This window comes from Pavona decussata, unplaced genomic scaffold, assembly GCF_977016875.1.
Source record: "Pavona decussata unplaced genomic scaffold, jaPavDecu1.1 SCAFFOLD_127, whole genome shotgun sequence".
NCBI lineage: Eukaryota > Metazoa > Cnidaria > Anthozoa > Scleractinia > Agariciidae > Pavona > Pavona decussata.
The window spans coordinates 1,178,377-1,206,124 of record NW_028145541.1 but is presented as its reverse complement, the minus strand read 5'-3'; the positions used below and the strand labels follow the sequence as shown (position 1 = coordinate 1,206,124).

General features: G+C 37.8%; 2 protein-coding genes across 4 annotated transcripts; one reads left to right on the top strand and one right to left on the bottom strand.

Moving 5' to 3' along the window:
• Positions 1–120: 120 nt before the first annotated feature.
• LOC146469097 (dixin-like) lies at positions 121–27,104 on the bottom strand. 3 transcript variants are annotated; one of them, XM_085123758.1, is made up of 15 exons: positions 26,851–27,104; positions 21,921–22,041; positions 14,942–15,064; positions 14,279–14,516; positions 12,702–13,122; positions 11,419–11,596; positions 9,928–10,187; positions 8,625–8,723; positions 8,132–8,236; positions 7,111–7,212; positions 6,271–6,348; positions 5,321–5,387; positions 4,657–4,747; positions 4,072–4,180; positions 121–3,326 (listed from the first exon to the last, which is right to left on the bottom strand). In XM_085123758.1, exons 1-15 carry the CDS (start codon positions 27,046–27,048, stop codon positions 3,219–3,221), a joined length of 2,298 nt encoding a protein of 765 aa, XP_084979884.1. In that variant the 5' UTR covers positions 27,049–27,104; the 3' UTR covers positions 121–3,218. The 3 variants fall into 3 exon arrangements, with proteins under 3 accessions (XP_084979884.1, XP_084979886.1, XP_084979885.1); XM_085123760.1 differs by lacking the exon at positions 26,851–27,104 and adding an exon at positions 22,138–22,418; XM_085123759.1 differs by lacking the exon at positions 121–3,326 and adding an exon at positions 3,403–3,954.
• On the top strand, positions 15,543–17,885 carry LOC146469098 (uncharacterized). The gene has a single exon (XM_085123619.1). It carries the CDS (start codon positions 15,934–15,936, stop codon positions 17,521–17,523), a length of 1,590 nt encoding a protein of 529 aa, XP_084979745.1. The 5' UTR covers positions 15,543–15,933; the 3' UTR covers positions 17,524–17,885.
• Positions 27,105–27,748: the final 644 nt, after the last annotated feature.

The window sequence follows — 27,748 nt, the reverse complement described above, 5'->3', positions numbered from 1 at the left end:
CCCAGTCATAAACTGCAAAAATACCTCTGTATTAGGCAGCACCATTCTTAATAAGTAAATAGATGAGTGCCCGTTAGGAGAGATTATTGTAGGTAAGATTTAAAACCAAACTAGCTAAGCTAGTCTTGCAAAAACACAGTTTATTTTAATTACACATATTGTACATTTTTTAAACAATAAATATTTACACATTTTGACTGACAACATTCTCTGTACCATTCTCTTTTGCAAAATAAATCTCACTAGAGTAATAATTATACTGCTAGTACTTTACAATACCATATTTACACAGTAGAGCCTCCATTCACTGTCTTGGGCAAATCTGAATAAAAATAACCTATTAGAAGTCCCTTTTCCACTGATGATTCCGTGGGGAAGGGGCACCCCATAGATAAGCTATATAGGTATGTGCAGCCCTAAAGGGTATGGTTTCTGAACCGATTTGGTCTAAAATAGGCCATAGATGTTAACCATTTTGGCCTGAAAGTCTGAAAACAGGTATGAATTCTAGAAACTGTCTCGAAATGGGTATGAATTTTAGAGGCCAAGTCTGACTAAGGGTACCGAAATATTACATATTCTGGTATAAAACAGGAACCGAGCTGCACAACCCCACGAAGAGTACCTCCCCCCCCCCCACCCCCACACTGCTGATATCCCTGTGGAAATAAAACTTCCTGTAATTTAATATGTAACAACTGTACTACAACCTATGCTTTTATTATTAAGGGTGCATTCGATTGACCCTATTCCGGAATATGAATACATACAACCATGACAAGAAATCCCTCATAAGAGGTTTTAAAAGTTATTGGAGTACAAGACTGCTCTTAAAGTATCATGTGTCAGCTAAAGTTTGCATAAATGTCTCCCCAAATTTACTTAAAAAGATAAATTTAACAGCTTTTCTGCTTATTCTTATTTTGGAATACTGTCAATTGAACACAGCCCAATTTTCACAATAACTATCACTCAACTAATTCTATATGAAACTGATGAACATTTCCTTAACAGATTTATCAATTGCACACATCTAAAATGTGTTATAATGGCCCTTGAGCCAAATAGGATCACCTTTTAGGGACCCACTATAGGGTGATCTTTGCTGACGTCTTTGGTTACATCTTGCACATGGAAAAAACTATAGAGAAATGTATGAAATTTAGTTATTGCATACTTGTGATGCATATTAAAGTACGTGGGTGAAAGCTTCCTTTAAATGTTTTGTTTGCAACATTTGCATGGCTATGTGCCAACTCAAATCTTCAAAAGAAAGTCGATATTATGTTCAAAGCTATCTATCTGGCAATTGGTTAATGACAGACATATTCTTCATGATAAACCTTAATTCGTCTGAAGAAGATGGATGACACAGTCACATGATGTTCGGTATTCAACATATTGTTCCTATATTTGTGAGAAGTTACTAATATATATGGTTGTTACTAATATTAAAAGCAGCTGTGTCATGTAGTGACCTTACCAACCAAAACGGTTTCCAAATAAATTCAATGTTAAATTTATACTTATGAGGAGAAACAAAGTCTACATTTTTGTATGATGCCAACCTTATTGTAGATCGACCCAACACAGCATGCACGCATCCTCACCCTTGAAAAAGCTCTTCTTAGCTGACTTATTGAATGTTGTACTTCTTTGGAAAGGGCCATTGGATCCCCTTAATACCCAGTATCCACTCCCACCCCATCTTGAAGTAACTTTTCAACAAAGCATAATTGGCCTAAAAAATTACAAAATATACTTTGACTAAATCACCTCCGCCGAAAAACGCGAAGCACATAATTATATAAGAGGGGAACATTGGGGGATGCCTAGCTGAAACTGCAATATTACGAGGACAAACAGTTTGCAAACCCTGAAACACTGTCACAGTGCCAAAAGTAGAGGAAATACCAAAACTACATGACTTTGTGTACATGCCAGGTTAATACTGCTAACAGCACTGCAATAAAGTAGGAAAAATTGGCCTGAAACAACATATACTGTAAAAATCCCCATGTGCCCTCCTATACATATAAGACGGTTGCTGAGGCTGGCAGCCATATCTTGTATATGGCTTCCAGCCTCAGTAACTACAATTTAGATGCGTAGCTAGCGGTATCGCCCATGCAGCTAAAGTTTTTGGTACCAGAGCCACCACAAGCAGTGTAAGCCACGAGAAAATCACCTTTCCCCCATTCCCCTCATGGTTTTGCAGCTTGTTCGCCCAACTTTTGCCCTCTCCCAACATCCTGCCACATACACAGGCTACTATTTGACATAGTTACTATTCAATGCCCAATCCCACAATGTCAATAGCACTGATTTAGTAACCATAAGGAATGATCAAGCAAGGCTAACATTTGAGGAAATATAAGGTAATGTTAATAACTCGTGAATTATTGCTAAATACATTCACTATTGTACAGTAGAGTCTCAAAACCTCAAATCTTCAATAGAAAACAAAACGGGACTGACTGAGTTAAACTTGAGTTATTTAGAAGGGTTAAGAACGATGCCTCCTTTACCTACTGTGCAAACCTTCTGCGCATCTTGGGATGGTACGAGAAATGCTAATAATATTTGTTTTTCAAGGAAGAGGCCTACTAATTCAAAGGTATTTTTGCATGGCTCATGTCGGACCGGAAATGGCGTGACTGTAAAGCGGCATGACTGTAAAGCAGTGTGGCATGGTATGACATCAGCGAAACTGGTTCGGACTGGTCGAGAAAGAGGAAAAAACATGTGCAAGCAGTGAGCAAGAGAGTCGACAAGCGAGAGATTTCTGTAATCTTTTATTCTGTCAGTTTTGTAAATAAACCTTGTCGGAAAATCTTTATGACATTCATGACTTAATGCAGGAAAAGAAGATCTCAGTTAACAAGGGATATTGAATTCCAAAGCAAAAATTGGGGGCAGCCATGATTAAGCTTCAATAATATTTGAAAAAAAAAAAGCCTTACACTGTTATGTATTTTAAAAATTTGTAGAATCATTGTTGCTGAACTGTCCCAAATTATTTTTGGATTTAAATGGTCCTTGCTAAGATCTTTTCCTGCAAGGTCATAAACTAGGAAAAATTTCTCTCTGTATTAGGAGGCACTGTCCTTAAATAATGCAATCTCATGATAAATACAGTAATAAGTTAGGAGGACATTTGAGTTACTGGGGCTTTGAACTAAAGGGATTGTACTGTACATTTCAACACATTCATCATGTCACGCCATATTTTGTTCTTGATGGGAAAGAACCTGTGCTGAATCATCCTCCACCCAACCCACGATCTTCCCTTCCCAGCCTGGCACACGGTCACCATCGTCAATAACCTGAAAAGGGAGAGGCAATTTATTCAACAATATCACAAGTCTATCTCAAAGAATACTCTGTTAGCTGTAAGGTGGAAGCTAAAAAGAGCTGGCAATTAAGGCATGTTTTCCCATGACGTCTTAAGTTTAGGTGCTGAGACAAACAGCATGTAGTTTGCATGATGCTTGTTTGGCTTTCAAGTCTCTTCAGGAGTGAAATGCTAAAGTGCAACTTGTTGAGAGGTACTTTCCTGTGGTGCTGTTTATTATTTTGTACAAGGCGGTTCTAACTCTTGAGTCTATGGATGAAATCCAGAAGTGCAACCATTCAAATGAAAGCAACTGAGCAGAACTTTCCTGTGATGCTGTTTATTATGCTGTACAAGGTGGTTCTAACTGTAAGTCTATGGATGAAATCCTTGTTTGTGACCATTCCAGTGAAAGGTACTGAGCAGTTCTTTCTCATGACGTTGTTTATTATATTGTACATGTATGTAAAAGCTAAAAAGGTGACTAATAACTTTTGGGTCAATGGATGGGATCATAAAGTGAACATTCAAATGAAAGCTACTGCATGTTACTTTCCGTGATGCTAGTTGTAATACTGTACACTGTACATAATGGTTATGTGCCAAGGCTTTTAGGCTGCCTGTGGATGACAGCCATTAATCAAACATTAGTTTTGTTTGTTTTTCGATAATTATGTTCCACATATTGGGGCATTGATAGAGGAGTCATTTTTATATCACAGTTCAGTGCCCCATACCTCTTCTTTAACAGTTCCAAATTCAGGGTCCAGTGCTTTGAAGTGATAACGAAACATTCCTGGCCTATCAATAGCTTCTTTGAAGTCTCCTAAAGTTATTTCTCCTAATCTGAAAGTAATACAAAGAACACTCAATGTAGGGCATCCAGAAATAAAAGAAAATGTACTGGGAAGCAGGAAGCTAAATTGGAATTTCTAGACTATGGGTTCTTAGAAAAATTCATTTCAGTAAGGGTATGGACATTCTTTTTCTGGTACCGTTGTGCAATCTCAATCACAGTATTTTTAAAATTTCTGTCTTTAGAGAACTATCTCAGATCTCAGATGTGTGTGTTACCATTTTGGTACACATCCATTTAACTAGTACACATAATAAAATATTTTAACTAAATGAAAGACACGACAAAAATGCACAATTGGGGCTTGCAAAACTGGTTCCATGGTTATCTCGCACATAGATTCCTCCCTTATCTTTCATAAAGGGAGGGGGGGGGGGTTCTTTCAAAGTTCCTCCCCCAGCCCCAGCCCCACCCTTAGAAAAAACATCAAGTCCCAGAATGTCCCTTCACCCACATCTTTGCCTACCTTTTAGGTATTGATGTAAGGAATGGAGTGACAGATTTCTCAGTGAAATAAAGCACTTTAGTGTTGATTCCTGTTTCAGCAGCATGACTCTCTGAAACAACACCAAAAATAAAATGCAGGTGATTAACAAAACATGATCAACCTTTTTATCGCAGGCACTGGCAGTAGGCATGAATCCAGGTAGCAATCTCTTGTTACATTAATAAATAATTATTGTAACTGGCCTTTCCCTTTGACAATGTCACGATTCTAGCGTCATGATTTTTTCAGGCTTTTTTTTACAACTTATCAAGTTGTTAACATCTCTGTTAGGGGAACAGGGATGGCGCAGTGAAGTGGTGAGAGTACTTGCCTCCCACCAAGTGGCCGGGTTCAATTCCCAGAGTTGATGCCAAAGGTGGGTTGAGTTTGTTGATGGTTCTTGTCCCTGCTCCAAGGGTTTTTCTCCAGGTTCTCCTGCTTTCCTCCCTCCTCAAAAAACCAACACCTCCAAATTCCAAATTTGATTCATGAAGTTCACCCTAATTAACCTTGAGTTAGCTTGGTGCTAGTAACCCTCCCTAAATATTGTTAATTTATCTGTGAGGACGTCATGACTCACGCTTCATCAACATTTGACCTGTAATGAGCATTTCATGCAAGGCAATTGCTTGTAAAACAATACCTAGTTGTCTGTGAGGTAGATGTGAATTAGCACTGTATCCATTACTGTGATCAAATCCATTCACCCCCTGCAACAAGGAAAAAATTGACATAATATATCGTCAGTTTGAAAAATTTACCACAAAACACATCAAGTCTGCTTGTTAAGTGCTACCACATTTCTGGGGAAATTGAAGAGCACAGTTTTTAGTTGAAGGATATACATGTACATGTACAGCCACAACAGAGGCAAGCCTGAGCAACTAATACCGGAGAGTGATTTTTCGATATTTTGGCTTCGTTTTTCTCAAAAATGAAGTGTAAACTGGCGAAAAAAGTATCAAGGCATTATCACTTAAATCAATTATTGATTTAAGTGATTAAATGCCTTGATACTTTTTTCGCCGGTTTACACTTCATTTTTGAGAAAAACGAAGCACATACAAAAATTCCAGCACTTTTGATAAAAAAAAATTTTTTCCGCTTAAATCACACTTAGGAGACTTTTCCACTAGCCTTTTTAACTATCAGTACTTCATGATACATACAGATCTTGGAAATAAAGAAAATGACTTGTTAGTAAAGGTGAAATTTCTTTCCTACACAACTGGTAGCTATGCCATGTAAAACCAAAACAAACAAAAAAAAAACTGTACAACTTATAAACACTAAAAATGAAAAATAAAAAAAAAATTAAAAAAAAAGAAAAAAAACTACCAAAAATAGAAGGTTTGCCCATTCATACTAGCACAGTAAACAAACTGAATTCCAAAGGTGGGTGGGTGGGAAGGCCAGTAATGGCGGACAGAACAAAAGCAACTGCCCACCTTAAGGTCACATGACCTACAGCTGTATATCAGGACCCCAGCAGTTTGTGAGGAAAATATTTTCCACTTATTTTGTTCCACTCAGATAGTGGAAAGTTACCTTAAATTCTCCCCGCAAGTAACATACAAGTAGTCTGGGGCTTACCTGAATATGAACATGTCCAAGATTAGAAGCTAAAGATTGAACATGATGGTCTGAAGAAGACATTATAGATACAATACTCTGTAGAGAAGGAAAAATAAAATACTGTTGGTTGCTTGTATGTGTGGCCAGATAAAAAAAAACACTTGTTCATATTAAATAGTAAGTAAGTAAGTAAGAGTTTATTTTATGAGGGTGACATCTGACAGTAATGAAACTGATAATCTAATATTGGCCCTAAAAGTAATCAAAAGTCAAATTAAAAACAATAATCAATAATAAAAACACTATACAGCCACCAAATGTGGCAAGTTTCTTTACAGAACAACTCATCCCAATTGCTCAAAGCACAATTCAGCTAACCAAGAGGATAGTGTGATCTTTGAATTCAGATAATTGTAAAACTGTATAAAAATTTGAAATATCTGTGACATTGCTATACAGATTTTTCAGCTGACAAATTGTACAATTTGTAAATTGGCCCATACATTTGAACCTACAGCTGTACTAATCAGTGCCTGGTTGTTCAAAAATTAATGAATACTGATCCACAATTAAAATTTAATCGAGGTTTTCATCTTGCTCATTAACAGTGGTTTCAAAGGCTAATAATATTTCAAGCTAAAAGTAAAGAAAAGTCTAAGTCAAACCAAATGAACAAAAATCTTTTGGAAGGATCTATACTAAGTAGTACTTACAGTATTAAACTCAAATCAAAGTTCACATTAATCCAGGATTAGCTTAAAAGGACTTTGAACAACTGGTCGCAGGCCGATAAACTGGTGCATGCAAATAAGCCTTCAATAGATGTTTATTAAAGTTTAAATATTACGTGCTAAATACCTGTTCTAACGTGTCCAGCGTGTGATGGTGTGGATCATGTGGTCTAAAACAGTTCCGTAGACTTTCAATGGCTTCTCTTACTACCTCCATCTCTTCTGATCTCTACATTGATAGGGAACAATTACAAAGTTATTCAAAAAGATTATAAACTTAAATGAAAACAACGTATTTATCATAAAAATATGTACTGTAAAAGCTGTGTTATGGGGCTTCAAGAAATGATGGGCGGTCCAATATGATTATTATAGATTTTGAAGAAAACTCAAAATACAGTATGTATTTATTAATAAACGTTTATCAAATAAATTAAACAAGTTCCTCATTTGTGACTCCAACAAAGGTACGGTATCATCGCTATCAAAAACTACACTTTTGACCAAGTTCCCTCCACAGACTATACCTAAACATTTCAACCATCCATCCCCCAAGTTTTGTTTCAATCGTTCAACACTCTTTAATTCTCAGCCCTCAGTGCCTAATGGTAGAATAGGAGGCTTATTACTTATTATTATTATTATTATTATTATTATTATTATTATTATTATTATTATTATTATTATTATTATTAGAGAGGGGGCGGAGGACTTAACAGAGCATCTGTGGTACATTAAGGTGTATATGACAATTTTTTTTTATTTGCTTGATCAGATCTTCATGTTGTTCTTGTATCAAAAATGAAAATAACAAAATTTCCTTATCAATTTTTCTGCCTTGGGTATCAGATGCATAAGAATGTGAAATTTTACTTCTGGTTGGGATACAATAATGCACAAGATGAGAGACTGAAGATGGTATGGCTGTGACGTCAATACAGGAATGTTAGTTTGACAAATTCTCTGTTCCTCAGTTGCTTTTCATGTGCACAGGAAGAAAACTATGTGTACGAAATTATGACTGGGAATGTTGAATGCTCACAATGAAACTATGTTATCTCCAGTCTCTCTAACCAGATAATGTTGGTATAAGTTCCTCCCTTGTGATAACTCGCGACTTCATTTGGCAGGGCTTAAACTAAGCTTACCCTCAACCCAAGAGAAACAGCTGCAGAATTTTGAGGGTTCAAAATTCTGTCCTCTAATGATGCCATTTTCTCATCTTGTGAGGCGATCCTAGCTGATATGCTGGCCTAAAAAACCAAAGATGAAAAGGTTAGTTAGAACCCATTTCCATCCTCTAATACAAAGCAACAAATAACAGGTGGTCACTGGACATTGCCTGTTCAAATATCTGAAATCAAATCCCTGAATCATTTTAACATTATTTTGCTCAAAGATGCCTGTGTGCACACAGACACAGAAACACAAAAAAGGATCAGATTTTGATAATGAAAGATCTTGGAAAATGGTAATGTGTCTTCTAAAATTCCTTTAACTGGAGAAGTGATTTTACTCTATCTTTAGTTTGGTTTATATACTGAATAGAACAGACACTATTTACAATATGCGCCATCAAAACAGAGGCCTGTCATAATTTTATTAGACATGTCCTGTAGGCTAGACAGAGCCACCTCTTACCTCATGACTGCCAACAGAATCCAGCTTCTCCTGAAGCTCTTTTATTTTCTGCTGAAATTCAATAATTATGCGGTCATCTGCACGTCTTCCAGGTCCTGCCTGTAAGGAAAGAAAAAAGACAGTCAATCAATAATAAAAAAATAAATAAATTCAAGCTATGTCACACATAATACTCATTCAAGACATGACTTACTATCCTATACTACTAAACCCAGGACACAGCTACCCGTCGCATACTACTCACATAAGACGTGCTAGACCCACAAACAATGTAGCATTCCCTTATAATGCTTCTGGAGGAATGGTGACATAGTAGTTAGAGTGTTGGATTTTAAAAACACGTCAGCTCAAAGATCAGAGGGTTGGTGGTTTGAGGCAAGGTTAGCCTCTGCATCTTTAGTGTGTCTGTTGTTTTAAATACATTTTTATTGGCAGGCAATACAAAGCTAAGGACAACACTAATAAAGTTCTACAATAAATTATGTGAAAACGATCAGAAGTAAGAATACAGACATTGTTGGAAAATGAAAATAATAATAAACATAAGAAAATACAGACAAGAGAGGAACATTTTAAAGAAGAGCACATTCTTTTGTTTGCTGTTGTAATAATGTTTTCTGAAATTCCAAAATGTTGGTTTTCCTTTCGAAACATTTGCAAGTGTATAATGGTTTCCTTGCACAAGAAATTTATTCTGCATTGTCTGTCTCCACAAAGTATGCAATACTTCCAATGATAAACTAGAATTCTATTATAATTATTCTTTCCAGGGGCAAGTAGAAATACTCTTTGTTGTTTTATGGAGCCCAGGACAGGAACTGACCATTTGGGGCCCAAAGGCCTGAAGTACAATTTTACCTTAATTACCCCTTCCTTGTAAATGTGGCTATATGTAATTCAGGCAAAGTTAAGCTCTAAACAATGCTGGTTAAAGAATTTCATAACCATGGCTCACCTGGACTGTGGGGTGGCCCAGTAAGTAGCAGGGCTTCAAGACTTTACAGGGCTTATACTCCTGAGATTCATTGTGCAATTCTGTGTGTTTGCAACTAAATGTACTAAGCCTTTGTTGCTGTGTTCTTCCCCGTCCCTTCCTCCCTCCCTCTAAGCTAAGTGTCTATTGTTTCCTCTTTTTTTTTCTAGAGATCTCTATCTTCAGCGTGATGGTGCCAGTGGTGGTTGACGTTCACTGGGTTGCCATGGAAACTTAAGCACCTATCTTGTACGCACGTGCTCCACCACCGCTTTTGGCACCTACACCTAACCTCATCTATTGCTGATGAGTTTAATACTACTAACACACCTGTCCATACTGGAGTTCCTCTATGTGCCTCACGGCATCTTCAAGCTCTGCTCTCTGTTTATCCAATGTCTTCTCTCTGTGCACCAGTTCATTTCTCAGGGAGGAAATTTCTTTGTCCTTGTCAGCTAACTGCCATTGTAGCTGCGCTATTTCTGTCTCGTGTTGTTGTTGAAGGAACTCGTGTTTTAACGTGTCTGACTGAAGCTGCATTATGGTATGTTCCTGCTGATTAAGTCTGGACAATAGACCAGCTTTCACACCTAGTAAAAATGATCAACTGTGTTACAAATGGTTGGTTGATCTACAGAGTTGATAACATAATGTAGATTGGCCACTGTAAAGAGATTCGAGTGTTCATGTTTTAAGTATTAGCCCTTCAACAGAGCAAGCCCTGACAAAGAGCTAATGCTTCAAATCTCAGCAATAGAATCTCTTTACACTGGCTAGTTTAACTTAACCCTCTCACTCCCAAGAGTGCCATATGGCACAAAAAGTCATTACGTGCCCAATATTGGATCAATTTTTATCAAATTTGGACACCAAACAGATCTTGGAGAGATCTGCACAATGGAAGCATAAAATCTTACCCCCCTCCTACATAAGACATGATTAACCACCCCTCCATTTTTTGTAACTTTTTCCTCTTACGCTTTTAAGACCAAGTCACCATTTGACAAGAAACTATGTGCTGAGATCTGCAAATTAGCTATAGTTTAGGGGTATACCCAGTGTATACGAGAAGTGAGATGACTTTAAGGTTTATATTTTCTCTTTTTACACACTTTTCATTCTCTTCTGTTACTTTCTTTGTCTTAGCTGGAATGATTTATACAATGCCCCAGATAAAACCTTTTAATTGGTGTATTACAGTTGTTGTAGGGGTTCACAGTTGCCGTTTTACAAAAATACGACATTTCCCATGGGAGTGAAAGGGTTAAAACAGTGGGTTTTATTCCCCACCGACACAGCGCCACAGTTTCTTTAGAAACTAACGCCCCTCAATTGTGTTACAGAATAATTATAAGTGGGTGTTCCAAATAAGACCTGTTTACACATGCAATTTTTTGTGCAATGCTTGAGGTCATGGTGAAAATAGCAGACGCAAACTAGTGCTGATTTCAGTCTCATTTAGTGGCAATTTCCTGCTGGAATATCGCAGGGGTTTCGAGCATTTCAAAACTTCATGGAACTTGGTGACAATTTTCAAAAAAATTGCAGGAAATATTACACCCAAATTGTACTGATATTGGCTCAAGTCTACAATTGCTATTTTCGTTGCAAGCTTGAGCACAACAAAATAAATTGGCATCACTATCCTCATGACACATCTTGCTGGTGCATAAGGCCACCAAACACGATAAAGTAAAACAAAATTTCATTGAAAACCACCTGTGTAAACAGCACATAAGAGAGGGTTCTATTGCATTAAGACACTGACAAAGTTCCAGATGAATTATTGAATCAAAAAGGAGCATACATGAAACAAGTTACCTTGTAAATTAATACATTCCTCTTTAGTTTTATTAAGTTCTGCTTTACGACTATCATATTCAGCTTCACGCTGGTCAAGTCGACTGCTCACAATCGTCAGCTGCTCCTGGACTGTGGATCCTTCCAGTCCACAGTACTCTTCAGGAATATCGTCCTCCTCAACTCTGCCATTTAACAGCTGCAAATAAAAAAAATAATAGATTTTAAGAACAAAACTTGTGAGAAAATGGTGCACACGAAGCTTTGACACTGTTGAAGAATATCTGCCTACAGAGTCCTAAACAACATTTGAACTCATCATGCAACATCTAGAACTAAATGCAACTCTTAATGGGTCCTTTCAGCTCAATGGTCACATGGTACAGAATCTGCCAGGCTTGAGAGCAAGTTGCGCACTGTGACATCCAAACCAAAGTGACTTCATCCAGTCAGACTTGAATTTTCTTTGTTTTGGATGTCCCAGTGCATAGCTTGCTCTCCAGCATGGTGGATTTTATACCAAGCGACTGTTAACTGCAAAGGGACCATTCAGGTACTTTGTATTAGTAGAGGTGTTTGTCATTTTTATCACTTCATGTTTGTCAGAATTATTTGTGCTAAGGTGAGTACTAGGGCTAGAGGTTAGAGGGCACTTTGTGATGTCTTTCATAAAGAGCATGCATCTAATAAGCATGCACTTCTGGATGCATCTCACAATCTTCTATACACCACTTGCCTGCTCGAGCCTTTGAGCGAGGCGCATATAGCATCAAGTTGAATATACACTGTAGTCACCTCATATCCAACAAGCAAGAGTAGAAAAATTGCTTTATTAAAAATAATCAAGAAATCTTTCTAGATCTTGCTGATTTTGCTTTGCAAGAACAACCAGAAGACACTTTCATGGTCTCTATTTCTTGGGCATACATGTAGTATAATGGCTAATATACCATGGCCTCGAAGCCAATCAAATCCCTGGAATTGTATTATACAATGATTTAGTTTTAAGTAATGTTTAAAACACATGCTGCGAGCTTTTTGAACAGCTTCAAAAACATTCCTGGAAAAGTGAGAGTTCATAACAATAATGATTTGTGAACGTTGGAAATTAATAATAGCATCCAAGAAAAACATTAAACATTGATACTAATAAGGAGGAGGTTTTCTCAGGTCTTGAAAGCACTGCACGTGATGTTTTATCGAGCATTTGATAGCTCAATGGGCTTATGAATTATTAATGAGTTTTTGAACAATAAGTGACACCCAGTGACTGGGAGCTTCAAGTACACTCTGTGACAACTCACCAAGCTTTGCAGATGCAGCAGCATTTCCTTTGCCTGATTCGTGTCCCCTTCCATTTCATCATAACCTTCAATAACCTCAGGAAGGAAATCCAACTCCGAAAAAGCAGCGGTACTGTTCTTTTTATTAGGACCCTGATAGGAAGCCACAGACTCCGAGTCCGATACAGACTGCAGCAAGTCGAAGTCGCTGTGAACAAGTCTTGGAGTAGAAGTGCCACTACTTGCATTGGATCCTCCTGAATTGGTATCCTTATGACGAGATTCAGTACTTGGGTTAGTTGTCTTTTTCACTGGCGTCCTGATCAATGATGTGTTGAGTGGCGAGGAAGAAAGTGTGGGGGTAGTTGCAAGGCTATTATCCAAATCATGAAGATCTCCTTGAAACTTTGGAGTTACAAGTGGACTTGTTTTGGAAGTTTTTCTAAAAACACATGCACAAATAATTAAATTGATTTGAAAAATAATTACTTTAAAACTAACAACCAGCCCAGTCAAAATGTTCCGGTAGCCAGCGACTTTGCTGCCTTCAACGAAATATCTGTGGCCTGTTTCACACCTAAATTGAATGTTACGTCTCAAAACTTAGGTGTCTACTAGTTGCCTAGACTACTCAAGCCATCTTGCCTACTACTCAAAAGAATTTTGACTGGGCTGAACAACATATAAGTTGTAATGAGTTGGATTTGTTCCCACTAAGGACTTAACCACAAGGAATTCATGAAGGAGAATCACAAGTTTACATAGAAGAAAACTTGCAACCACTGGCAACTCTATTTTGCTAGGGCTTAACAGGAGGTAGCTGATTAAACATCTGGTTACTAATATTGTCCAATCATAAAATTTGTAAACAAAATAAAATACAATACTCTTAAAGCTCAAAAATTTAGAATGATGTTTGAGACAGAAATCAAAATGCATTTATAGAAAATATAAATGATACTTGTTCAATTATTGATCATGCTAATGTTCCTTGGAGTGACAGCACACATTCTAATCTCTAATCTTTCTACTGCCCAGGGCTGTCATTCTAAAGGGCTTGGAAACATCAGCCCTACAAGGAAAATAGTCAGTCCTACATGTAAACTAAAGAATTTTCTTACATGTATGCCTACTCTTAAACTTAAATTACATGTACTTAGGCATCCTTACCATGTTTGCCAGCTGCAAGTACTGGTCCCCACCTGCTAATGACAGTCCTCAATGCCCCTAAAGAAATACTATTGTTACTCCTCCCACCCTACCACCCCCATTGAGCGTACAGGATAGCTAAAAAATAAGTTACTGCCCCTCCCTAGACACAAATCATGTCTTGCGAGATGCAACTCTCGTCTCTGTCTATGAGGGAAGTGTCTCGTGAGAAATGAGAGGTGACTGGTAACGTTTGAACAGTGCTGTTTGCATCTAAAATACCTCTTAAATTTCAACATTGATTTCAGGGAGGGAGTGAATACTACATTACTTGCACAGGAAGTACAATTTCCATGCTGTGTTAGAAAGTTTGAGAGCAATGTCTTAGGTATGTTCCACTGGTGGTTTAAATATTACGTTGTCTCTCTAAGCATGGCTGTTGTCTTTACCTGAGTCGGAATGGTATTTTTATGTGGCGACCAGCACTCGCGTGTTTCCTACTGGCTTCTCCGATGGCAGCAGCAGCCTCGGCTGCAGCGGCTGCAGCAGATGGACTGCGTGTAAGCTTAGTTGGTGTGGAGGACATGGCACCCTGGTGTGCTGCTGGCTTTACACTTCCAGGTTTGAAGTGAGCAGCTAGCGCAAGTACAAGACGCATTGTGGCTTTTACATTACCATCTACAATTTCTGAAAACGAACGAGAGATAGTAAAGTTTTAAGAAGAGTATCCCCTGCAATAATACATCATTTCCTACAAAGATCTCATTTAATTATAAGCATGTGCTATTGTCTGTATTGAATTTTTCTTTTAAGCCATCAAATATTGAGAGTGATTTACCTTCAGTTGACACTTCACTCAAATGAAGAATAAAACATTCAAAATGTTAGGGCTTGACTGTACACTATAATGAACAAATAACTGAATGAAGTTTTTTTTTCAACAAATTAGACAAAAATCTCTAACTGCAATGATCGCAACCTTGTAAATAATTACACACCTAAATAATGCAAAATCATTGGGAAAGTCACCCATCCAATTCAGTTATGTCGTGACGCCCAAAAGTGCAAGCAACGAAGGAGTAAAAAAGTTTGGCAAAGCAAACATTTCTAACCTTTGGAGGAAATCTGACGCATTTTAATCCTCTGGGCTGCCATGAAATGTAGAACTTGATCCACATTTTCCTTCTTGGATGCATAAGATGTTGGAGATTCATCAAATTTCAGTGTTTCACCAGCTGCAATAACAATAAATCACACAAGTCATACAGTTCAAAATGTAGGCTTCAGACACTTCTTTAAGTTTCTAGCCAGAGCACAAGAGATTTTGTTGGTCAGAAAAGAACTAAACTCAAGAGACACTACATAAAATTTAGATCATTCAAAATATTATTATAAGCAACAGTATTATTTTACTGATCTTCATTCATTGAATTCTTGTAATTCTGTGCATTTAACTCAACTGTGAGCTTAATCAAGCAGCCATTGTGTATGCGACAACACTTCTAGTAATGCCCATAATAATTTTGTGACCCCAGATCACCAGGTTTTGCTCGGTCAAAACATGGTGATCTGGTGGTCACGAGTTCAAGTCCTGGTTGGGGCAGAGAAAAATTTTTTCTTTTCAAAAGCTAAGCATTCCAAAGGCTCCAAACAATTTTAAAAAATTCAAAATCTTAAGAAAATTATGGCAAATTCAATGGCCATGTGAAGACAGCTACAATCTTGGACAGATCAAATGAAAAATTAAGACCACCCCTCCCCCCCATTTCAATGATGGGAAAATGGCGCGTTTTGCTTTGCGCGCGAAATCATCATTGATTTTGGGGGGAGGGGGGGTTTAATTTTTCATTTTATTCTGTCCAAGATTGTCTGAAGTTTACACTGACGTTACCAGTAGCTTCATAGGTCAAATACTATAAGATGAAACCTGCAATCACACCTTTAAAACTAAACATAGCGTAAAGAAACTCAACCACACGAAAACAGTGGTCTTGCGTGGAAATGAAAACATCACATAAGTACTGTATTTAAAAGGAAATCTTGATAAAGTGTGTGTCGTGTGTATTCTATTAATATGGAGATGAAAAAGGCATAGTTGCGTGTCATGACTATTGTCGGAAAAGTTGAGTTATTGCAGCGTTGGTGTTACAAAATTTTTGCAAGGCAAATAAAGAATAGTTGCACATTCCTACTTTCTGGTCTTGGTCTCACTTCCTCAGTACGTATAATTATGGATTTGCTCTCGCAGTACAATTCGAGCTCAACGAGTTCTTCAGAGACCAGTGAGCCATCTGAAGATGACTTACTGCTAACCCCGCAACAAGTGCGAAGCGTTTATCTTTTGACTTATAGTCAAGCTGACCTGGGTATTTTTCCAGACCGAGAATCGTTCGCTACTGCAGTTTGCGAAGCTGTTACGAAATGTGAGGGTCCTAAAGCAAAAGTAATCCAGTGGGCATGCTGTCAAGAACGCCATAAACGCCGAGGAAAGCACTACCATTTGGCAGTCAAATTAGACAAAATTAAGCGATGGCTACCTATTCGCCAGTACCTGAAAGACAAGTGGAATGTCTACGTCCACTTCTCGAATCGCCATGTAAATTACTATACCGCTTGGTTGTATGTAACAAAAGAAGATGAGAACTTTGTTCAGTCTTCTGGCCATCCTGATTTGACTAACGCAGGCCCACCGAGAACCATGTCCGCAAGCCAAGCTCGTGTGAAACGACAACAGCTGGACCTACAAGAGTCGGACACTGATTCGGCAAGTGGTGAAGACAGAAGAGAGGAGAGAAATGAAGAGGCTTCTACTTTCAAAGGGGCGGCGAAGCCATCAGCTAAGCGAAGGCGTTCTCAACGCCTAAGCGCTTTCGAAGTATCCAATATCGTGATTTCGAAAGAAATCAAAACTCGCACCGAGCTACTCGCACTCGCAAGCGCCCAGAAAGCAGAAGGAAAAACTGATCTGGCTGAGTTTATTGTCAACAGAGGCAGTAAAGTAGTAGAAGAAGTGATAGCAACAGCGTGGGAAATGGAGAAGGCCAGTGAAGTTCTGCAGCGAAGGAGAATGACCAGGCTTGAGCTACTAGAGAGAGCGCTCGAAGACCCGTGCAAAACAGAGTGCAACGGACAGTGGCTACAGTGTGCTAAAGAGCTACTGGGGTGGAATGACGTTTCGGTGGACACCTTCACGCAGGCTGTTAGAACCCTGTTAGAGCAAGGGAGAGGAAAATTCAGAAACATCCTCATAAAAGGCCATGCAAACACGGGTAAAACATTTATCCTCAACCCCTTAAACTTAGTTTACAATTCATTTACTAATCCCGCCACATCCACCTTCGCTTGGGTCGGAGCAGAGAAAGCAGAGGTCATTTTTCTTAATGACTTCAGATGGAACCCTCAAATCATCCAGTGGCACGATTTACTATTGATGCTTGAGGGACAACCCGTGCACCTTCCTGCCCCAAAGAGTCACTTCAGTAAGGACATTGAGTTCACAGCAGATACGCCGATTTTTTGCACCACGAAGCACGACTTGGTGTACGTCAAGGGAGGGGCCGTCGATGAGAGGGAAACAGAAATGATGGCAGTGCGCTGGCATTCCTTCCACTTCAGGAGACAAATCCCACAGAATGAACAGCTTGCAATTCCACCATGCGCACGTTGCTTCGCAGAATTCATTCTCAATCGATAGAGAACTATCGTACAATATTGTAAATAATCAGTGAAGTTTAATTTGATTTTTACCGCAGCGAGTTATAAAATCCACGTGAACTACTTAGTGTTTTCAGAAGTGGAAATCTGTAAAAAGCACCTGTCGGAGGACGCTTGTACTCAATTCAAGCTATATTGTAACATTAAATTCCAGTGGTATTATGAAAGGTACCAAGAAATTAATTCGTGTTCATGAATAAAAGAAAAGGGAGGCTCTCGTACTTGACATGGAAATTATTATAATTAATTTTTTTATTATTATTTTATTTTTTTGTGCTGACGGGCGAAAGCGCGCGTAAATCAAATAGCTGGCAGCTGGTGACTAGACTGGTGGAAATCATAAAGAAAGAATTAAAAAAAAGAAAACAAGACAAGCCTAGACAAGAAAAAAAAAAAAACTATGACGAGTAGTAGTGGGGCTCGAACCAGAGGTGACATGTACGTTCAGCACATTACACAATACTCGCGCTGAACCCATGTGCTATTTCATCTACACATTCAAGTTCTTGTGAATTTAAAGGTTCTAAAACTGTCGTTGTTTACACTGAAGAACTCGATGCAAGACTGTAAACACTTCATTTTATTGATTTTTTCCATTCTTAAGAGCTTATCACGATTTTCTTATGTGAAGGCCTCTGTTGGCACGGTTTACAAACTGTTAGCAACGATTTTCCACGATTTACCACGGTTTTGTTGCAATGAGAGGCAAATGAAAGACTTTAATCAAATATATTTTACTGATAGCCGGAATCGTCCAAAACCGTTTGAAACCGTTCAAAACCAGCCATAAACCGTGTAAAATACATCATAAACCGTCAATAAAACGTTTGAAGTACCATTCCGGAAACATAGTTCCAGTAGGCGATGGCCGGTCAGTGAGTCAGGCCGTGACCGGCCAAGGAGTTAATATTTTAGTCGTTCTCCGTTGTTTTGTATTATGCCAGTGATGCGACCACTCATAGACTGGATAGTTTTATCGATCAACTCCTGAGAAATACCACTGATTGTTCTCTGCACTCTATCACAGAATTCTTCATACGACTCATGTGTGATGCCTTCGTTCAGGGCATCTTTTTCCAACTTTTTGGAAGCAATGTGAAAAATATTCTCAATAGGATTTAAATCGGGACTTCGCGGCGGTATTTTTAAAAGTTCGCAATGACAACGAGCCATAGCTTCACGGGCTGTTTTACTGTTTTGGCTAGGATCACCGTCTTGCAACCAGAGGCGAGTCAATCCCTTGGCAGATCGTTCAAACATGGTGTTAAAGTGTTGGTCAATAAACGATGCAAAATATTTTGCATCCAGTTTTTCGTATCTCTCGCAAATTATTACTCCTCCACCGTGAGTTATTGCTACCATCATCTTGGCAACTTTACCTCCTGTTCCGACTTTACTTCCCTTAGCTAAACACCCTTGGTTTAAACCTTCGGTTTTTTTATCGCCATACTCTCCCTTTGGGTGCTCGGGCTTGGTCCATGGGGTTGGTCTTGTAAATAAACGAGACCCCATCTAAGTAAAACGCGATAGTGTCCGTCCAGACACTCTGAGGGTAATTTGATTGCATCCGTCTAGCAAATTCTACTCTTCTCTCTTTGTCGCTTTGACTCATTAGTCCCTTTTTACGAGCCTGCAGGAAGAAGTAGCCGTTTCTATTTAACAAACGCCGAACCGTTCGATCAGTGACATGACGAATTCCTGTCCGCTCCATCAGGCGCCGCGAAGAAAATGAACCCTCCTGCTCTCTTAACTCTTCAATGGTTCTAAGAATCAACGTTTCATGTTCAGGAGTAAGCTTTTTCTTTCTGCCGCTCAAATGTCTCCTGTTCTCATATACTTCCTTGTATTTTGAGCTCGTTACGCGGTGAACACTTGCTGTCGAGACCTGAAAGCGTTCGGCGATCTCATTTAATGTGAGATTTGTAGTCATCTTTAGGGCTCTGATTGAAGCCTTTGTTTCTTCCGATATTCTTTTTCTCGAGGGCATGTTGTCTGAGGATTTTTCAGTACTTTTTGGAAAGTTGTGCCAACCTGATTGCGTATTTTATTTACTCTCTGTTACCAAAATATCGCACTTGTAATACCTAAACACAGATACCGCCTTCAGGTTGTGACGCGTGTGACTGCGTCAGACAAAGTTGATATATCCCGATAAATATGTTGACAAATAATCTACTAATTAGTCACTCCCTTTGTTTTGTCACGTTTAAAGCCGGCTGACAATCTTGGACAGATCAAATGAAAAATTAAGACCACCCCTCCCCCCCATTTCAATGATGGGAAAATGGCGCGTTTTGCTTTGCGCGCGAAATCATCATTGATTTTGGGGGGAGGGGGGGTTTAATTTTTCATTTTATTCTGTCCAAGATTGTAGGTCAAAGGGTTTTCACATGACGAATTTCAGGTAAATGTGAAAAATTACTCGTAACTTGGTGCCTTTTGGAGGTAGTGAAGAGGCTTTATTTCGGAATCCTCAAACAACTGTGGCGATGTTGAAAGCAGATACTTGCCCGCTTCAGTCGAAAAAGCCACATGCATAGGAAAAATGATGACAGTGCAAGTTTATTTCTCCATTCATGGATGTATTTCTGGAGTTAACTTCCCGTACAATGTTTGGAGCCTTAAGAGTGCTTAGCTTTCAAAAAGTGAAAAAGGCAAAAAGGAAAAAAGTTTTTCCTTTGCCCTGACAAGGACTTGAACTCACGACCACCAGGTCACCACTTTTTGACCAAGTGACACCTGGAGGTCTGGGCTGGGTGACCAACAAAAAATACAGGAAGAAAAAAAAAAAAAAGAAAATGAGAAAAAAATTGCCATTACTAGAAGCGGGTGAAATGAAAGTAACCATTGCTTAATTAAATCTGGTTGTTCAAAAGCAGATAAAGGCTAATCCCCAATTAAAAGTTAAACAAAGTTTTCATCTTGCTTGCTAAAAATGTTTTTTCCAAGCTTATTTTTAAAAGCTAATTGGAAAGAAAAGTCTATGTCCAGACAGAGGGGCAAAAATTGTTTTGAAAAATCTTTATTGATTTTTAATTAAACTCAGATAAAGTTCACACTAACCCAGGATTAGCTTAATCAAGCTTTGAACAACTGGGCCCTGGGAAAGACTTCAAAGTATATGACTGTACAAACCAACAAACAGCCTAAGGATAATCAACAGCTGAAGGAATTCCTAATAAAAGAATGCAAAGAACGCCGACGCGTTTTTTGCTTAAGGTTTTTCTTCAAAATGAAGCAGAAATTTGCGAAAAAAAATACAGGGCAATGTTTTTCTAATAAATCAAAGACCACATGCAAAAATTCAGCTCATTTGGATGACATTTAAAAAATGGCCAAAATCGTCACTTACGATAGTTTTGCATAAAACCCTTCAATTATGTGTGGCTCTAAACATTAAAACTCTCACACTCTTTTGACCCATAAGCAATTTTCCTGATGATGTTATTTTTTTTCCTTTCTTATTTAAATTTTGTAATCCCAGTGATGTTTAGATAACTATACCTCTAATTTACAAGAGAAAACAAACTGAAGGATTCCGGTAGTTGTATATGACGCCACCATTAAATAGCCTTTCAATGAAGAACACTTTACATTAACCACATTCACACACCACAGTATTAAGTTCAATTATTTGGTGTTCAATGAACAGAAACTTCATAACAGTTATTCAAAACATTATGCAATTTCAAGACGTCTTGACAGCAAAATGACAAAATGATTACAAGTCATTACCTTGTCGTTATTAATAAACTTTACTTTCAAATACAAGCATTTACATTTTGTCAATGTTTGGTTTTTTGTCTTGTGACATTATAGGCTCTCACAACAGCAAGATGACAGCATAATAACTGAGTGAGTTTTAACAATGGAGTCTCCAACAGTTGATTATTAGTCCTCTATCATTACTGTGCTGTCTAGTCATAATTTAACACATCAGACTCTGAAGCTCACATCCTCTGCACCTTCTGAAACTGCTTTTTCATGGACATGGTTGGACAAATTTTGTAATTATGAATAGTAAACAAATCGTTTATGGTTTATGGACATAAAGATAACTGGAGTCTGCTGTAAATTACAGGGACATAAATTATTCAAAATCTGTATCTAAGAAAATCATGTCACCTAGGTTATTTATGATCCAGCAAAGCTTAATTCCAGCTTAAAATAAACCAGTCATTTCACACTTTATTTTTTAATTAAAACCACACTGACAATCGCTAAAACAGTGTCAATATTTAGATAGCTAAGAGATCATTTGAGCGACACTTCACACAAAGACCACAAAATGCTATTGCACTTCTCATAAATAATTTTGTGTACAAATTCTCTTGGCATAGATAAAAACAAATGCATAAAGTAAACATAATAACTCACCTAACACTTCGACCAGTTGAACTAGTGCGACGCCATCTCTTGTGTCCCGAGGGATCTCACGAACAAAACGACTGCTAGGTCTCTTCTTTAGCTGTGAGTTCACCCATGCAACGTACTGTTCCTATTAAGATAAAGTTAGAGACACCATGTTAATTCACTATTTGGATACTACATGAATAAAGGAAGATCAAGAATGGTAACTTAAAGTGTTATTTACCGTAAAATCAACTCCAGGGTGTACCTTTCGTTTCTCCCTGTCGGACATTTTAAGTTTAAAGAGTGCTCAGGGCATGTTTCAAAACATCCATTTAGAAGTGAACAATTTGAATTTCAGCCGGTATGTTTGGTATCTGATTTTAAACTCTCTTTAAGTGTGTGATATGTGGTTATTCAATGTAAACCAACCGACACACATTTTGAAAAATAAAGATTTGAAGAGTACAAGATAATGCTGCAAACAAGAAACTTAAACAAATTTAAATATCGAAGCGGAATGATGAATGTTTCATGGTGAGCATGTCTTTCTGGTTGACTGAGTACTCAAACATGCAAAGATTTTGCATAACAATAAAGAATATTGTAAGATTAGAAATGATAAAGGCCCTTTGAAAACTACTAAGAATGGAAGAAAAACCGCAATATAATCAACACAGTGACATCAAATTCTTGAGACAATTAAAACCCATTGTCCCCTCATCTACTGAGGTATTTTTGGAACAGTGGAAAAAGATCAAATAAACCAAAAAAAAAAAAAAAATAGAACTAACAAATTGTACAGTCAAAGTAGACCCAGTTTTAAATATGTAGTAAATTCCGAACTAACATTGTGTTTGTTTACATAATGTAATTCCACTGATAACGAAGTTACATGCACACTGTATAGTGAAATAGTTTTTAAAATTTGTCTGGTTATCAAGGCCGTTGCCTAAGAAAAATTTCAAGCAGCCTCGAGGTCAAAAGCCGTGAAGTTAGGAGGCGCGCAACAAGTGAAATGTTAGGTGCGGCTGCAAAAACGTTTGGCACCCTGAAAATTTTCTTGGGCGCCAAAGGCTACTGGGTTCCTGTAAGACAGCATAGCCCAGGTTATAATAATATTATTATATCATCAACAAAATAATAAAATAAAAATAGGGGGTTACCACACTTTTTTCACACTATACAGTTTGGGACTGTAATTATATAGCAAGCAAACTTGAAGTGCACCTAACCCCAAAATGTTTTTTTCTCTTAAATAAATCTTTACACCTGTTCGAAACATATTGCGCTATTTAGCGCCTTTTTAGAACCAAATCTTGACTTTTTATAGGCTGTAAAAGTTACGAAATCTAGCCATCATCTGTCCCATGACCGAGCTAGTAAGGGGCATGGGTCTATTCCTGAATTTACGTCACAAACTGATTTGCATTGTATTAAGTCTTTGTGAAAATGCATGCAAAGCAGTTTGTGACGTAAATTCAGGAATAGTCCCATGCCCCTTACTAGCTCGGTCATGGGACAGATGATGGCTAGATTGCGTAACTTTTACAGGCTATAAAAAGTCAAGATTTGGTTGAAAAAAGGCGCAAAAAGGCTTAATGTGTTTCGAACAGGTGCAAAGATTTATTTAAGCGAAAAAAAAATTTTGGGGTTAGGTGCACTTTAACCATGCCAAGTCAAGACAATAATATTAGAAACCCTAGCTTGACCAAGAAGAACTCTTTAAGTAATGAAAGTTAACATTCTTGTTATACATGTAGCACAACTTACGGACTGTACCATGTTACAGTAAAATGCCTTTAAGTTGTCAATAAAAAAAAAAACTTAAAAATGAAATATAAGGAAATTTCGACATTATTTTGCACACGTCCAATGAAATGCTTAAAAACATATTTTTAACTAATAGTGATCCAACGAGAATATTTCAAAACTGAATGAGGAGAAATTCTTCAAGTTTGTTGTGGACATTCATACAGGGTTGTATTTTCATTAAATAAATGGAATAAAAATTGGGATCACTATGTTTGTTTAGGAGACAAAGCGTAATAATTACTTTTTCCACCTTAGCCTAAAAATAAAGCTACAATGCTAGGTAGATGTGGGCGTTCGTGTGGGCACTGTGACCCAACAAAATATGTGAACCGCAATTCGATAGAATCACCTAAAATGTAAACAAACCTTTCCTTTCTTTATGCTGTCAAGAACATTAATTTAATTTGTTTGTATTTCTCAACTACATCTTTGTATATGCTGTGGTTCAAAATTTTTTTGGTGAAAAAATTTTCAAACCAGTTTATTTTTATTTTCCTTTAATTTATGCAAAAATCAAACTGGTTTGAAAAAAATTAAACCACAACATATACAATTACATGTAAATCATGATAAACGTCACTCTACATGTAATAACGTATAATTTGAATTCTCTGTTGTTCCTGAAAGTGAATAGAGTTAGGATGAACATAACTCATTTGACCTTTTTCCTGCATATTAGCACCTACTCTGCTTTGTTCTCTCATAAAAGTAGGATGTCAAATAATTTACTATTCCAGAGTTGTACATTTGTAGACCTCTACTTATACTAGTTTTGTAAAAAAAGGCAGAAGATCAGGGGTACGTGTACATCAAAACAGTCTAAGACAAAATTAAGTTCTTTATTAACATGATAAACAAACGACAGGAAGAGACCTCAGGTTCTATATATAATTTCTGTAAAAGAATGTCCTAAACTGACACTAAAGGAGAGGGGGAAAGGTGAAGAAGAAACCTTTTGGTGCATTTGAACTAGAAAACAAGATCTCCTTAAAGTGTGTAGTTAGAGTTTTAAAATCATATATTTATTCAATTTATGTGGTGTACTGAGAAATACATGTGTATGCTGTGGTTTAATTTTACTTTTCGTGGCGGGGCCGGGGTTATATTTTTTCAAATCAGTTTACTTGTGCAGTATTCATTACCACAATTTTAGACAAAGGGTTATAAAAAAAAAACTTGTTTGAAAATTTTTAACCCCAAAAAAATTTTAAGCCGCAACATATGCGGGCTCTAATAATCACGATTTCCATACAAAGCAAAAGTGCATTCCAGAATTATTCTACAGTGCAATATTAATCTGGAATCAGATCAGACACATCCTAAAATCAAATTAAATTCTTGTGCTCAGCAACTAATCACATAAGCTTAACTATTGTTATCACTGTGTCTTGATCAGGTTTTTAAGTGACAGAAAAATGATGTACTTAACCTTAACAGGGAAGGCAGATTAATTTTTATCTTACGAAAGAAAATAGTACCAGGGATGCTATTACAATCATAATCCACAGAATCAGTACTGATGCCAACCACTAAGACGTCTTTTTTGTAAACAATAAAAAGAATTAAGGAATTGAAAATATCTAAAGAAAACAAACCATTTCTGTGATCTTATTCCATTACCACAATCTTCACACCAGCGGTAAATGATGATATTGGTTTCAAAATGTCACAATTAAGTACACATAATATATTAAAAACTTGAAGGACTCTATCATGGGTTTAAAGACTATGTAGCAATATAACTTGGTATCCTCATTTAAATAAAATGTCTTAGATTAAGGTACATGTAAGAAGATACATAAGTTTGCATGGATATCAACTGAGTTCTAGAAGATTCCGAAGGAAAGAAGGAACTGATAACTAAATAATGATAGTCCAGTGTTTATGATTTACAATGTCAAAAAAAAAAACAAAAAAAAAAACAGAACTCTTTCAAGTTGAAACTGTTTTCATTGTGGCCATCTCCAGCCATATACATGTATACTACATAAGGTGAACAACTTCCTGTACACAGCTCTCTGATACAATGAATATTGTGCCGCTAGCATTATTGACACAAAAGCTGACAAGGCTGCTCTCAAACAGGAGTCTGATAACCTGGGGCACCCTAGAAAATGCTCTGGATGCCTAAATTTTTGCAGCAGCGCCTAACACTTTCCATGTTGGGCTCCTAACTTCTCCACTTTTGCCCCTGTGGGCTCCGTACAATTTTTCTTAGGCAACAGCCTACAGCTGGATCAGAGAATTACTGTTACTCTGCAGTGTGTGTTGTCGTGGTACGTGAACTAATAAACTTCCAACGGAGCATTGGCGTTAGTAAGGAAATGGGAGACCGCACAAGGCAAAGCTCTCTAATACAGTTAAGTTTGTCCCAGAGAGAACAAACTCCTTTTCATTTATACCGTTTTTAAAATGATCTGTAATACAGGCACGTCAATATTAATAGCCCCTTCGTGCCCATGTTGGAGTACCCTGCGAGCAGAGGCCCTTCGATCTTACTAGATAAGTCAGACCGAAGGGCCTCTGCTCACAAGGTAATGTTGGAGACGTTTGACACCTCAAAAATACACTTATATATCTCATAAACGTCATACATTGTAAAATGACAGAATTCGAGACATCAAAGGAAACAGATGTACTCACTTATTCTTACTAATACTGTATTAGGCTCCAATAGAAAGAACAATAAAACAGACTTGTCAAGATATACTTATATCACAAAGTAGAGTATGTCAACACTAATTGTTCACCCGTCATTGGTGTGAAAGCCAAGAAGACATATTTTGCTATTAAAATGTTCGGTGAATTGAATTCATGAGGATAGAAATATTCCGTCGAAATATAGACACAAACAAAAATATTGACACTTAAATTTTCTTCACTCATGAAAGAAATGACTGTTACTTCTCCAGAGGAATAGAATGTTTAGATCGAGTATGTGAAAACAACGTACGTTCGACATAGTTAGGTATAGTCAAACCTGAAATTATGCCGATGGCGCGTAAACACGCTTCAATGACTGCTTGTCGACCGTAAAATCTTAAACCAACCGCAGGGAACTGTATAAATCTCCGTTGAAGCACGAAACCTAAATTATGCTCTACTTTTTGAAGCAGAATCCCGAGAAATGAGTGGAACGTACCTCGCGCTTGTTTCCTTCTTCCGCATTTCGCTTTAGCGTCTCTCTTGCCAACGAGGGAGATGAACAGCTCTCATGGAAACCCTCTCGTTTTACCTTGCGTCGCGAATTAGGCGAAGTCACGGGGCTTCGCCTGGCAGCTTCGTTCGGAAAATTGTACATGTTGTCGTTATTCGTTGCCTCATAATAGCGCCCGGACATTCCATTTACCCAACGCCTGTCGAGTTTAGTGTCTGTGGTCGAGCTGACAGGAAGCCATCTTTTAGTAACTGGGTTTGAATGAATGCAATCGATATTTGATCGGTCATCAAACCGATACTGGCCGGTGGAGGGGGATGGAGGGGGCGGGGGCGGGGGAGTCGGTGCTCTTGGTGTCTTCAGTAAATACCACTCCTAGAGAAAACGGATTTGAACAACAAGAACAACAACAAAAATATCGTGTCGGGATTGAGGCGGAAACTTCAAAGTGCATCTGTTGACTGGAAGTTGCTAAATTTGGCATTTTTTTTGTTTGGAGGGGACCATGGTATGATGCAAAAAAACAAAAAAACAAACAAAAAAAAAAAAAAACAGTGAAAAGTGGAGTGGTCATTTTGGGATGCCCATAAATTTTATGTATTCAAATGATCCCGACCATTTCACTTGGCATAACTGGTCCTCCCTCAGTCATTCGTTATCAGCTTTCTTGTCCCACAGTCATTCTTCTTCGATCTTCTTCTTCTCCCTCTCCTCCGCCTCCTTCTCCTTTTCTCAGCTTCTTTTTCTCTCCAGATTTCGTCATATAGTGGATACAGAGAGTAATCAATCACTGCTTTTCGTACTCATTGTGCTTTCCTTCTCTAGGCCGGCATAGCTTTCTGTTCAAAATCTATACGCCACTTCTGACCAAACCGTATTCTTA

Excerpts from the sequence above, each read along its gene's own strand:
- LOC146469098 (XM_085123619.1), top strand. The coding sequence starts at position 15,934 with ATGACTATTGTCGGAAAAGTTGAGTTATTGCAGCGTTGGTGTTACAAA.
- LOC146469097 (XM_085123758.1), bottom strand. The coding sequence starts at position 27,048 with ATGTCCGGGCGCTATTATGAGGCAACGAATAACGACAACATGTACAAT. Across the intron at positions 15,065-21,920 it reads TCAACTGGTCGAAGTGTTAG|CTGGTGAAACACTGAAATTT; the intron begins GTGAGTTATTAT and ends TTGTTATTGCAG. Across the intron at positions 10,188-11,418 it reads GGAATGTATTAATTTACAAG|GTGTGAAAGCTGGTCTATTG; the intron begins GTAACTTGTTTC and ends CATTTTTACTAG.